We start from the raw sequence: 11,699 nt of genomic DNA on the forward strand, positions 1-11,699 counted from the left end.
ACACCATAAAACCAACCTACATAAATAACTTTTAAATGAGATTTAAATTTGGTCTTGAAATTGGAGTTGATCTTAAATCCCAAAAACGATTTTTTTTTTCAAATTGATCTTTATTATTATATCAGCAAAAAATTAGTAAAATATTCTATATTTATAATTAAGCCAAAAATGTAATATCAATTATAAATATGCCTCAAAAAATATATGATACGTGTTCTAGTAAAACTTCTATATAATTCAACAGTGCATTTTAAATTATGGGATTAATAGTAGTTGCAAGACTGAACTTTCTAATTTGCAACCATGCAAGTTTTCAAATTTTTTTTCTGTTTATCCACGCACAGCGATGTGTGCCAAAAAATTAAAGAAATTCGAGAAAGCGAGAAATTAATCAAATTGCAAATTTCATCAGCGTGGCAAGCAAAAACAAGTGCAGATGTGGCGAGCGAAGGAGCTGGCGTTTTCGGCGAGTGCCAGGCAAAGTTGTTGACATCTTCTGAGCCAACACGTACCGCCAGCACCAACAAAAACACACACAAAAAGTAGTAAACACTTGACGGGAGCAGCAGAAACAACACGAGCAAACAGCCACTAGTGCCAAAGAGATGGAAGGACCGGGACCGGGACTGGAGCTCCGGCAAATGTTTGCTTAAAAATGATGCGAGCCCCACGAAAAGCAGGAGAATTTCGGTATGGAATGGTATGGTATGGTATGGGATGGTATGGGATGAAATCTGGATGGGGGAACGAGGGCGGATGCTTCTTCTGCTCCTGACAGATGCAAGACGCGTTGACAGTGACAAAGACAATGATGACGGCGATGGTTATGTTGGGGCTCATCATCATGGCCATGTGGGGGATGTGGGAATGGAGGCCGGCATTTGGCATAATCCTGCTGACAAAATGTCATTACACCATCTACATAGTGAAGTTGCCTTTTGAAGTTTTCCAAGGAGGAGGTTGGCATCATTGCAAGCTTAAATAAATAAATACGCTACCCGCTGACAGCCAAAGTTTGCACGGTTAGCATGTGCTGAAGTCTGGGCATTTCCATATAAAGTGGAAATAAGTTTTCAAGAAATATTTGCGCAATTACAGTCATATTTGAATAGACGAAGATGGTCCTGGTGTTACTTCCAACTACTGCCTTAATGGATCTCCTCTTAACTCTGAACTCTAAGGAATTTTTTTCTAAACCAACCTGAATTGTAAAACAAAATTTAATTGTTTTCTTCAAATTCCATTTCCAGCCACATTAAATAAGTTAAAAATATTCGTCAGAACATAATAATTAGATTTAAATCTTATCTTATTTTGGTTTTTAAATAATTCGTAAACGATCAGGGATCGCTTATACGGTTTCAAAAGCGCTGTTTTACCCTTTTTAAATACAACATATATAAAAAAGATGTTAATGTTAAAACTTAATAATAAAAATATCATTTCATATAGAAAGAATTTCTTAAGATATTTTAGTGAGAGCAGAATACGTATACTTTGTTTTCGTACAGTTACTTAGGAACACAGAAAACTTAATTACTGCATAATATCGCAAAACTAAATAAAACAATTTTCAATTTACCCTATCTGAGAAGAATATATCTTATGATTATGATAATAACATAAATAGAGGGTAAATTCGTTTCTAAACGTTCTACTGGAAATGATACAATACGGAAGGATACTGAATATATAGGTATAACTCAGTTCCTGTTGACTTACCACCAATTTTCGGAGTAGTCCTTGTTCCGGAGTCTGTTTCGGCTACAGTTATTCCACTTTCCCCAAGAATCGGCAGTCACGCGAGTGGCCCAGTCATTGACAAATGGCCAGGGAGCTGCTTCTATTGTTTTATTTTTATTTTATTTTATTTCTCTACATTTCCAGAGCACTTTTCCTCGGCGTTTTTACCCCCGCCTCGCCGCGAATTGGCCTAGTTTAGTTTGGTCTAGTATTTGGTGTTGTTTTTCGGTTGGGTTTTCCGTGTGTTTCGGTAGGCCTAAGCCTCCACTCCGGCTGCAGTTTTGAGTTACTTGGCACTTGTCTAATGCCTTTGTCTGCTTTTCTCTTGCTTTTCCTTTGCTTTTCTTATGCTTTTTTCATGCTTATCTGCCAGACGGGCGACGCAGTGTCTTTGGTTGCACTTGAGGAAGCGTTATCTGGGTGGTGTGCGAGTGTGTGTGTTTTGTGTGGTTGAATTAGCGAGTGAGACACGAACTTTTGACCCCGTTTCGACAATAACAACACGATAAGAGCAGAGGCTTGGCTTCTGTTCTCCGGCTTTTTGAACCACTGGCCGGCCTTTTGGGCTTTTCAACACTCTGAATGCGTTTACATTTATGTCCGTTACTGTTTTGGGGGTACCAAAGAATGCTGAAATTAAATTCCTTTCTATTTATTGATTTAGCAGAGAGCTATTGCCAGAATAATAATAAAACTCAGCCGTTTCCTATTTGATTTGTTTTACCAATCAGCTGAAAGGCTCACTAAAAAACTGTATTTCCCTTGCAGGATTTAAAACACTTTATCAATGTATTCGATTTACGCATCATTTGTTTGTAAACGTTTTTGTGGTATTACAAATTTATTGTTTTTCCGGCTTGTTTATTGATTTAGCAGGGCGTTATTGCCTCAAAAACAATGAATTGTATTCATTTCCGGTTCCTTTTTTATGCCAATCAGCTGTTACACATTGAATACTTTTTCCTCTCTTTCAGCTAAAAAAGAGTGGAATTACCATTAAGGTTTTTAAGTGTTTAGCACTTTTCACTATTATGGCTCAAGTTTCGATTTGGGTTTTGCGCACGTTTCACGTAGCTAGCCGAAAATTGATGAAACATCCGTGAACATGACGTTTTTGCTCAGCCAGCGCCTCACGAACTGAATGGAAAAACTGCGAAAATACGCGAAAAGCCAGCATCTCGGCTCAACTGTGATGGTGGTACTTTCGCTCTGGCTCGCTCTCGCTCTTTGGCGCCATCCGGAAAATTGCCCTTCTCCACGTGGCTAGCGAACAGCTGTTGCCTCAGATGTTCCACTGAGCATGCCCACAAGGAGCTCCTTGGGAAAACTGGGAAATTGTAAAGCTCTTTCGCTGGAAAATCGTTTGAGTGAGAACAGTTTTCCCTAACCATAAACGATTTTCCACCAACGCGTCACCTACAACTTGACAACCCACCAAAATGGAACCCAAAAGTTGGCGCGAAAGTCAACACTTTGCACATAAAGACATCTTTCCGCTTGGCCAACTTTTCGGGCCAACAAACTTTTCACATTACCAGAAAGCCCACATTTTTTAACCCACATTTGGCATCAATTTACCCATTACATAGGGTTAAGGGACCTCTACCGTTCTAAAAAGAATGGGAACTTTTTAAAAACATTTGAAATTATTTACTAAAGTTGGGTTAGAAGCTTTTGAATAACAATCCTAAACGTTCTTGACATAAAAAAAATATTTATTTTAATAAAGGATTTATGATCCTTCTTCTTTTTGTTGTAAATGAAGAAAAATATGTTTTAGAAATTAAAATTATACCATCTGACAGGATACATCATAAAAAATCTTTTATATGCCAAGTAAAACGTGTTTTCGTTATAATTCATGTATACAAACTGATAGGAAACTTAACTCAAAATGACAAAACAAAATACATGGTATAAAATAATTGACGAAGAAGATAATTAATACCATTGGTTGCAAGACCTCAGAAACCCCTTAACTGTTGTTAAAACAACCCGTTTTGATCATTACTTCTGTTTTAATTTTAGTTTTATATGTTAATTAATTACAAAACCCTAATGCACAAAAATGCAAAAAAACATCGAAACCCGCATGCGCCGGCAGCGTTAGTGTTCAGCAACAATGGCCGTCGTGACCGCTGTGGTTGTGCGAATGACCATGTCCGCTCGATCTGTGGCCCACCTTGTCCTCCTCCTCGCCCGCCTGCTTCGAAGACTTGGCCTGATCCTCATCGGCGAACTCGCTGAGGTCGCGCCGCATGGCATAGGCATCCTCGCCATCGGCATAGTACTTCGGCTCCACCTCGATGATCTTGAACTTGAGGGCGTTGGTGTAGAGGTTCAGGGCTGCCCGATTGCTCTTTCTCACATGCAGCGAAACGTACTGGGCGTTGAAGCACTCGACCATGGCCTGAGAGGCCTGGTTCATGAGCTTCTGGGCCAGACCCAATCGGCGATAGGAACGCTTTACGGCCAGCGACGTGATGTGCCCATGGCGACTCTCCTCATTGGGCTCGGGTTCCTCCATCTTGGCCAGGACATAGCCTACAATGCCGCCCTTGTCGTCCTCGGCCACGTAACTGAGCTGAGGCCAGGTGAGTCCATGGTAGAAGTAATACTTCATCTGGTAGTTCTCGGGCAGGCACAGCAGATTGCAGTGCTGCATGGTCATTAGATCCTCGGGTTTGGCGCAGCGAATGTTCATGGTGGGGCTGTAGTTGTAGGCTCTTCTTGGGGTGCTTCACTGACTTCTAATCTCGGCGAGCTTTCCTGGCTCTACCCGGCTGCTGTGGCTGTAGATTCTGGTGATCCCAAGCGAGTGGCTGCTGCTCCTCCGGCTCTTCTTGACCCAACAATTCACGAACCAGACGAAATTTCGATAGAAACGCCTTCCAGATGAGGAACCAGCCTGCAAAGAAAAAGGTATCGAAATTCTGGATGAGTTATATAGTTCGGGGCAATGAAATTCGACTCCAGGATGGCATGATGTTCGTCAGTGGGCGCCTGCTTACCCAACAAAATAATTGCTGCGACGATACTAACAGAGGCTAATATGGTGAAAACGAAAACCAAGCCCGTTTGCAGGGACATTCTAACGGGGTAACTCGAAATCAGGAAACTGTAAACATTAAACTATAGATGGAAACTGAAATTATAATTTAAAGCTACTAGTAAATAGGTTATTTTTGAATTTATTGCTGAGAATTAAATGTTTTCTCCTTGTTTTCTGAATTGCTGACTATCACAATAAAGAACAGCTGTCATTTGAGTGTGACCGTTTGGTAGCACTGTGGGATACCAGGGGTGCATTTGCACTACCAAATTGGGAGATATACGCCAAAAAGGAACAATAAAAAGCAAATTATACTTTATCAGATTGGTTTATCACTGTTTAGCAACATTTAAACTGCTTTCTGATCTTGACTTTTGTTTAGAGGTTCCTAACATTCATAACTTTTGTGCCACCAAAAACCACATGGGGTTAGAAAATCCACTCAGCAATCTATAAAAACTGGCCTTGATGTCTGATGTTTAGTTCATCACTCCCTGCGACATGCAAACAACACATATGGGCCCGCGTTAGAGTTTGTTTTATTTAATATCCACCTGGCTGTTTAATTTATATTCGCGAAAGAGCACACTTCTTGCACACTTTTTTACACCGGCACCAGTATGACCAGAGTGAACAAAAGGAAATATACCGCACCATGTAAAATAATACTGAACAAATGTTCCTGTGTTGAAAAAAGTCTGAATTGGACCAATTTAAAATTGAGCGGCACAAACCGGGTAAAATTGTTTAAGATAAGTTGGTAACAAACCAAAACAATTTTTATTTTTTCATTATTTATTATTATTTATTTATTAAAATCATTTTGGAAAAGTTATTTTTTATTGAGATCTAGTATTTTTAATATACTACGCCGGAATACCAAAAAGAGTGTATGTATGCTGGAACAGCTGATTCTAATTTACCTGGGCAAACACAACGCGATTAAACAAATGCAATTTATACTTGAAATCTAAGTGAAATGCAAGAATTTTCGGCCAAACGCGATGCACTGTTCGCTTGCCTCGACGATGCAAGCAAAGAATTGAGGGGCACTGCCTTGGATCAGAGCAAGGCCAAGTCGTTCTCCATCAACGCTCTCGATCGGGGCAACCAATCCGGAAACGCATCCGGATCCGGAGAGGTGATGAATTACCGGCATGGTCGTAGCATTGATGTTAGCCCCGATTCGGAGGATGGAAGACTGCGGCGGATGCGGGGCAAGGAGAGCATTTTCAAGAAGCCGGAACTTCCCATTGGTCGCTGTCTGAAGCCCAGGAAAACTCCAGATTACCAGGTGAGAGATTACCCTTTTGTCTCTTCAACTTTCTCTATAAAACCCTTAATCCTCCTCCCTAGATCAACCCCCACAAATGGAAGAAGTACTCCCTGTCCGATGTGGACATCTCCGATCAGAGCAACTCCGCCGCCGCCCTATCTTTTCTCCGGCAAATGGATGCACAGCGAGAAGCTGATGGAGATGAGGGTGAATCTTCTCATTCAGATGGCAAAATAGAGTTTAAAAAGACCAGCAAACTCAACCGCAATCTCAAAAAGCTTCAACAGCAGGAAGTGGAGGATGTTGAGCTGGATAAACCCCAGTTAAGGGGCTCTAAACTGGTGATGCCCGAGTACGTCATTGGCCAAAAGTCCCAGAAACAAAAGAAATCCAAAAACAAATCCAACCAGAATCGTGCTTCTGGTAAACTTCAACTCTCCCACTTGGCGGAGGAAGATGAACAGGATGAGTAGATTACAATCTATGGTCCTTAAATTATAAATTTAAAAACTAGTGTCACCATAAGGATTTAATAATGTAAATAGACTTTTATTATATAAAAAACTTGGCGGTTTGTCAAAAAATGCCATCGTTTATTTTTTAAATTTACAAATTCTTAAATCAGACTGGAAAACTTAGTTCGATTTCTGAAATCTGGCTGTGTATACTGGTATTGCTCAATTTTACAAAAATCTCGTTTATCTGGTTTGTTCTTTAAATTGCTGATAGTTATCACATAGAGACATAATTTTCGTACCTTTAAATGAGGTATGCAACTTACGTATTTGAAGAATTTGTAGGGGAGTATAAATTTTAAATTACAAATATATAGTACGCGAGCACAAAACACATAATCTAAAGACATACATAAATGCGACGATACAAACATAAAAAATACTATTAAAAAATGCAAATATTCAGTCGGGAATGCTTTCATCATGGGCAGTGGCTGCGACTACTCGCTGTAGAAGCCCGGATTAAAGAAGAGCTTCTTGTTGAAGCCAAGATTATCAAAGGCGCCGGTCTGCATGGAACCCTTTTTGGTTCGCATGTTGCCCACGGAAGCGTGAGTCTTCTTCAGGATATCCTCGACATTCGTGTTGTGGGCATGCTCGGCCATCACGTCGCAGAACTTCTGGATGTACCAGCTGCCCGTCTCAGGATCCCTGTGGGTAACATAGCCCGGAGTATTGGCATAGCAGACCAGAGTGTCTGCGAGAGTTGGCACATTTGTGTACGCCGAGGACATGCCCTCCGTCTCGACCTCGGGCTCCTCTTCCTGCTGCAGCGTATACAAAGGCTCCATGGGATCGTATTGGCCCTTTGGCTGCCCCAAATCATGATGATCGCCACGGCAAAAGGGGAAGATCAGCACCTTTGGCTTGTGCACCAACAGGGGACTGATGTTTGCCTGGAAGTGGTTCTTTATTTTCTGCATATCGACCACCGATCCATCGCAGAACTCCACCTTGTCTATCTCCTGCACGCGATTGCCATGCGTCATTAGCACCATCACGAAGCACTCGGTGTTCTGGACATACGACGAGGAGGTGACCTGACGCAGGATATCAAAGAACTGATGCTGATTCATGTTCCCGTAGGCGAAAATCGTGAAGCCCAGTTCGCGAAACAAGTGAATCAACGAGTTGCTGTCCACCTCGGCTCCATTTCGCTTGCGTTTGGGATCTGGGAAGTCCATGATGTTCACCATAAGCAAAACGCCGCGGTTCAAACGGGATCGCATCTTATATGTGCCTACCACGTCGTCTGTGTAAATTTTGTCTGACTTTTTAACGTCGCGGTGGGGTCCCTCGACGGGCGCCAGGTAAGGGGTGAGTGGTCCAAGTGGGTCATTAAGGGGTTTCTGAAAAGCAGGCAAAGCAATAAAGATAAGTTTCTGCGGTAGTTCAATAACTTATTATATAGTTTAGCAGCCCAAATATATTGAATCATAACTTGCTGCTGTTATCTTATGGTGAAATTCTCAAAAGGAAGTCCCCACTCTACTTATTTTTCTTTTTACGCAGTGTAAATATTAACTATCAACACCACAAATGCAATATCTATACAGTTCCGGCTGAGAAAAAATGTTATTACAACCTTAAAGTTTAAGAGCCTATCTCACTAAGAGAATAATTGGGATAGGTTATGGTAGCTAAATAAACAAATTGTATAGCTAGCATCTTCAATTTCACCTGACCTCATTGTTTACCATTTTGATGAGAGCTTTTAATGACTGATTTAAGCACAGATTTAACACAATCTATAAAAGGTTTTATTTATAAAATTACAATGCTTAGAAAGCATTACACTTTGTGCTTATCACTTTATTTAATTTAAACCTCACTCTGACTGAATCACCTACATCGGTCATATTGTTTGTTTATCAACAAAGCTTTTATCATTTCGGGCTATGCATGACATAAGCCCAATAAAATACCTATATCTGAATTGTGCAAAAAAAAATTATAAGCCACTTGAGCTTTAAAATCTTTACCCTAAGAACCATATATGGTACTAGTATTTGAATGAGATAAACATGAGGAATGGTCACGCCATTGCCTGTAATGCATAGAAATCATTTCTCCAGATGATTCATTGGATCACTGACCTACCGATTGACTGTCCTTGAACCAAAAGAAATGAGTTTATATCAGACAGACTAGCACGGACCTGAAATTAGGTCAGACATATTTCTGGAACCTATCTAAGTGAATATTTGAAAAAATTAAAAATTCAAGTCCAACAAATCAATCACGCGGCAATCATAACAAATATAACGAGTCCCCAGGGCAAAATACAATTGTAAAAAGTAAAAGAAACCTGTTTTTGTAAGATGCATAGGTCATTGACCCACAATGTTATTTCACCATAAATGGTTTGCTTTCTTAGCCTCCCCGCAAGAAAACAAACCTGTTGCCTGTCTGAAGGGGCCCGATTTTAGATTGTAAGACTAAGGATCTCACCTTGCTGGCACAGGCTCCCTCGTAGGCCTCTGGCGTCCTAGTGTCCACAATATCGGCCGACTTCCGCCGGGTGTTTCGTTCGTTCAGTGAGATGAACGGTGGCCTTGACCCGGACTCATCGACGGATTCCAGCAGCTTGGCAGCATCCAGACAATTGACCTTCCGCAAGGCAGTGATCAGGAGGTTGTAGGCAGTGGGACCCCGCTGGGTGATCTTCAGGAACAGCCGACGATGCTGCTCCAAGCGCACATCCTCCTCGTCCATGTTGAACCGCTTTCCATTGAGATCTTCCGCATTCCGCAACATCTGAACGGAGAGGATTCCCTGGTGGACGCATTCCGCGGCCAGTAGGCCATAGTTCGTCGACTTCACCAGCAAGTCCAGATTCTTGCGTATGTGCTCGCGATGCTTCTTCAGCATTCCAATCTCGCGTTCCGGCGGCTGCATTCCGGATGTGGTTATTTTTTTCGTTCCGGGGACTCCGCTTATTTGGAACTCCAAGGATATGTGTGGTTTTTTCAACGGCAGTGATCAGGGTCCAATTGGCAGTGATATTGGCAGTGAGTCACCCAAGGTTTTTCCGCAACTGACTTCGTTTGGCGCTCGTTTCGTTTCTTTGTCTCCGCTTTGTTGTCGTCTTGGTTCTTGTTCTTGTCTTGACTTTCGACGGCGGGGGGGCAACAATCGACGGCCCTGGCGGTGTCCTTATTTTTCCAAAAGCAAATTACCTAGTCTACGTATTGCACTAGACGATCCTGCGAAGGATCAGGGATCTTCGAATAAGATTTCTTTTGAAACAAAAGGATTTTTCGGGCTCTTCCGCAGCCACTCAGCGCGTTCGAACTACTCTAATCTAATTGAGATTAGTGTGACCACTGCGAGCTGGTCCGTTTTTACCCCATATCGCGGGTGCGAAAACACTGCTGTTATACTGTTATACTTTGAATATTAGAGGTATTCCCTTAATTGATGAATCGGTGAACAACTATACTGTTATACTTTAAATATTAAAGTATATTATATTAATTGTTGAATCCTTGAATTTCGGTCAGTTGTTTATATTTCAGATATTCAAAAACTTTGATTTCATTAAAATGAGGGTTACATGCTTGTTATTCAAAAGTTAGATGTTTTAATTTTCAACAGTACCAATTGAGGGAAGTGTCCACCATTGCTGAAATCTCTGCTGAATATTCAACGTTTTTGCAACTCAACAGTTAAGCTAACCCTAAACGTATTCAACACAAATAGTGGTTCCAAATTAAATTAAAAAATGTATTTCGAAAGAATAATCAGTTTAAATATTTTGCTATGCAAAAAATACCGCGATATTTTATAAAGAAAATACTAAACATTATGGTCACCCTAATTCGTCTGGTCCAAAACGCGCAATTCGCAAAACGTAAACAAAGGAGAGCCATGGAGGAAAAACAATCCAAGCCGGAAAACCCGGAGCAAAAAAGCGAAGTCAAAACTTCTAGCCTTCCCAGGCAAGTCAAACTGAAGGCTCAAAGGCAGCTAAACAAGATGGGCTACTCGCAGCAAGTCCTGTTGGAGGCATCCAAATACAATAATCAGGACTATACAAACGCTGTTTTCCGTAAGTTTTATAAATATAACTTGATAAAAATATGTAACACGGATCTTTTACAGAATACATGACCACCACGATGGACAGGGGCATGGAAATGGTCAAAAATTGTGACTCTGTCAGTCTCAACAACATCACCCAGTGGCTGGAACTGATGAAGAGTGCCCAACTATCTGATCTCTGCGAATTCGAGGCAGCTGCGGCTGTGAATTCCATCATCCAGAATGAGAGAAAACCAGATCCAAAAGAACTAGATGGCATCGACTTGAAGTAAGAATAAGCGGGGAGTTAGGACTATCTTCCTTTATACATCCTACCTTAACATTCTGTGGATTTTGCAAGTTTTATTTCCTAAATATCATTTCTTAGACCTATCTAACAATTCTAATGTGCCTAAAAACCACAGAGTTTTTAATTCAAAATATTGTGATTGCGCTTTTACTAGAATTCCCTTTAAATTTAATTATATCTCATTACTTTTTAAAAGTGAACCCACTCTTATACATTTGACATCATAATTATTCTTTACAGTGAAGCCTATAAATTCGTAGAAAATGCGCTGATGGGTCAGCCCCAAAAGAAGCTGAGTGATGTCACCAAGGAATTTCTGTCCAGAGAAATTGAGGTGAGCAAAAAGTACCTTCCTCCAAAAGTGTATTCGCAACAGTAGCCTTTCCCCGAACAGCTCCTTATAGAGGAGGCCAATACCGACGAATCAGATGATATGGCCCGCAGCATGGGACAGTGCCTATATAACCATCAGATCTTGGACTATATGGATCAGCCCCACAAATGCAGCCTGGACCCACTTTTCCTGGACGAAAATCTTACGTAGAGGATAGACAGTAATTATAATTAGGCCATTTATTCATTTCCACACATTTATTAAACATTTAAATTCAATTGGTTTTTATATACGTACATTGTCACATGCATTTGCACTTTCCCATCTTCAACCAACCATCGATCCCACGTTTATACATTAGTATTACTATGCCGAATGCCCCAACCTTTGTACGTATTAATATTCGATAATTACACTCATAATTTAGTACTTGACTATAAACAGTT

General features: G+C 40.8%; 6 protein-coding genes across 7 annotated transcripts in view; 2 read left to right on the forward strand and 4 right to left on the reverse strand.

The window, feature by feature from the left end:
- Nucleotides 1-2,948, reverse strand: part of dpr6 (defective proboscis extension response 6) — a 111,441-nt gene extending 108,493 nt beyond the window's left edge. Inside the window, exon 1 of one of the 2 annotated variants that reach the window (XM_017079575.4) lies at nt 1,723-2,948. The gene's annotated coding sequence lies outside the window, so the exon portion shown is untranslated. The remainder of the gene's footprint in view (nt 1-1,722) is intronic. The other variant, XM_017079576.4, reaches the window with a different exon arrangement.
- Nucleotides 2,949-3,741: 793 nt separating this feature from the next.
- On the reverse strand, nt 3,742-4,447 carry vnc (GNAT family N-acetyltransferase vnc). The gene has a single exon (XM_017077862.4). It carries the CDS (start codon nt 4,445-4,447, stop codon nt 3,857-3,859), a length of 591 nt encoding a protein of 196 aa, XP_016933351.1. The 3' UTR covers nt 3,742-3,856.
- On the reverse strand, nt 4,413-4,869 carry LOC108012471 (small integral membrane protein 13). The gene is made up of 2 exons (XM_036815945.3): nt 4,755-4,869; nt 4,413-4,651 (listed from the first exon to the last, which is right to left on the reverse strand). Exons 1-2 carry the CDS (start codon nt 4,831-4,833, stop codon nt 4,494-4,496), a joined length of 237 nt encoding a protein of 78 aa, XP_036671840.1. The 5' UTR covers nt 4,834-4,869; the 3' UTR covers nt 4,413-4,493.
- An 825-nt stretch (nt 4,870-5,694) lies between these two features.
- LOC108013532 (uncharacterized) lies at nt 5,695-6,780 on the forward strand. Its single transcript, XM_017079429.4, has 2 exons — nt 5,695-6,089; nt 6,152-6,780. Exons 1-2 carry the CDS (start codon nt 5,775-5,777, stop codon nt 6,542-6,544), a joined length of 708 nt encoding a protein of 235 aa, XP_016934918.3. The 5' UTR covers nt 5,695-5,774; the 3' UTR covers nt 6,545-6,780.
- Dronc (Death regulator Nedd2-like caspase) lies at nt 6,644-9,910 on the reverse strand. The gene is made up of 2 exons (XM_017079428.4): nt 9,038-9,910; nt 6,644-7,935 (listed from the first exon to the last, which is right to left on the reverse strand). Exons 1-2 carry the CDS (start codon nt 9,482-9,484, stop codon nt 7,027-7,029), a joined length of 1,356 nt encoding a protein of 451 aa, XP_016934917.3. The 5' UTR covers nt 9,485-9,910; the 3' UTR covers nt 6,644-7,026.
- Nucleotides 9,911-10,418: 508 nt separating this feature from the next.
- Nucleotides 10,419-11,531, forward strand: LOC108013242 (uncharacterized). Its single transcript, XM_017078988.4, has 4 exons — nt 10,419-10,637; nt 10,691-10,898; nt 11,160-11,253; nt 11,314-11,531. The coding sequence occupies exons 1-4, from the start codon at nt 10,457-10,459 to the stop codon at nt 11,461-11,463; spliced, it is 633 nt and encodes a 210-aa protein (XP_016934477.2). The 5' UTR covers nt 10,419-10,456; the 3' UTR covers nt 11,464-11,531.
- The last annotated feature ends 168 nt before the right edge of the window (nt 11,532-11,699 follow it).

The sequence above is a fragment of the Drosophila suzukii genome, chromosome 3, assembly GCF_043229965.1.
Source record: "Drosophila suzukii chromosome 3, CBGP_Dsuzu_IsoJpt1.0, whole genome shotgun sequence".
Lineage (NCBI taxonomy): Eukaryota > Metazoa > Arthropoda > Insecta > Diptera > Drosophilidae > Drosophila > Drosophila suzukii.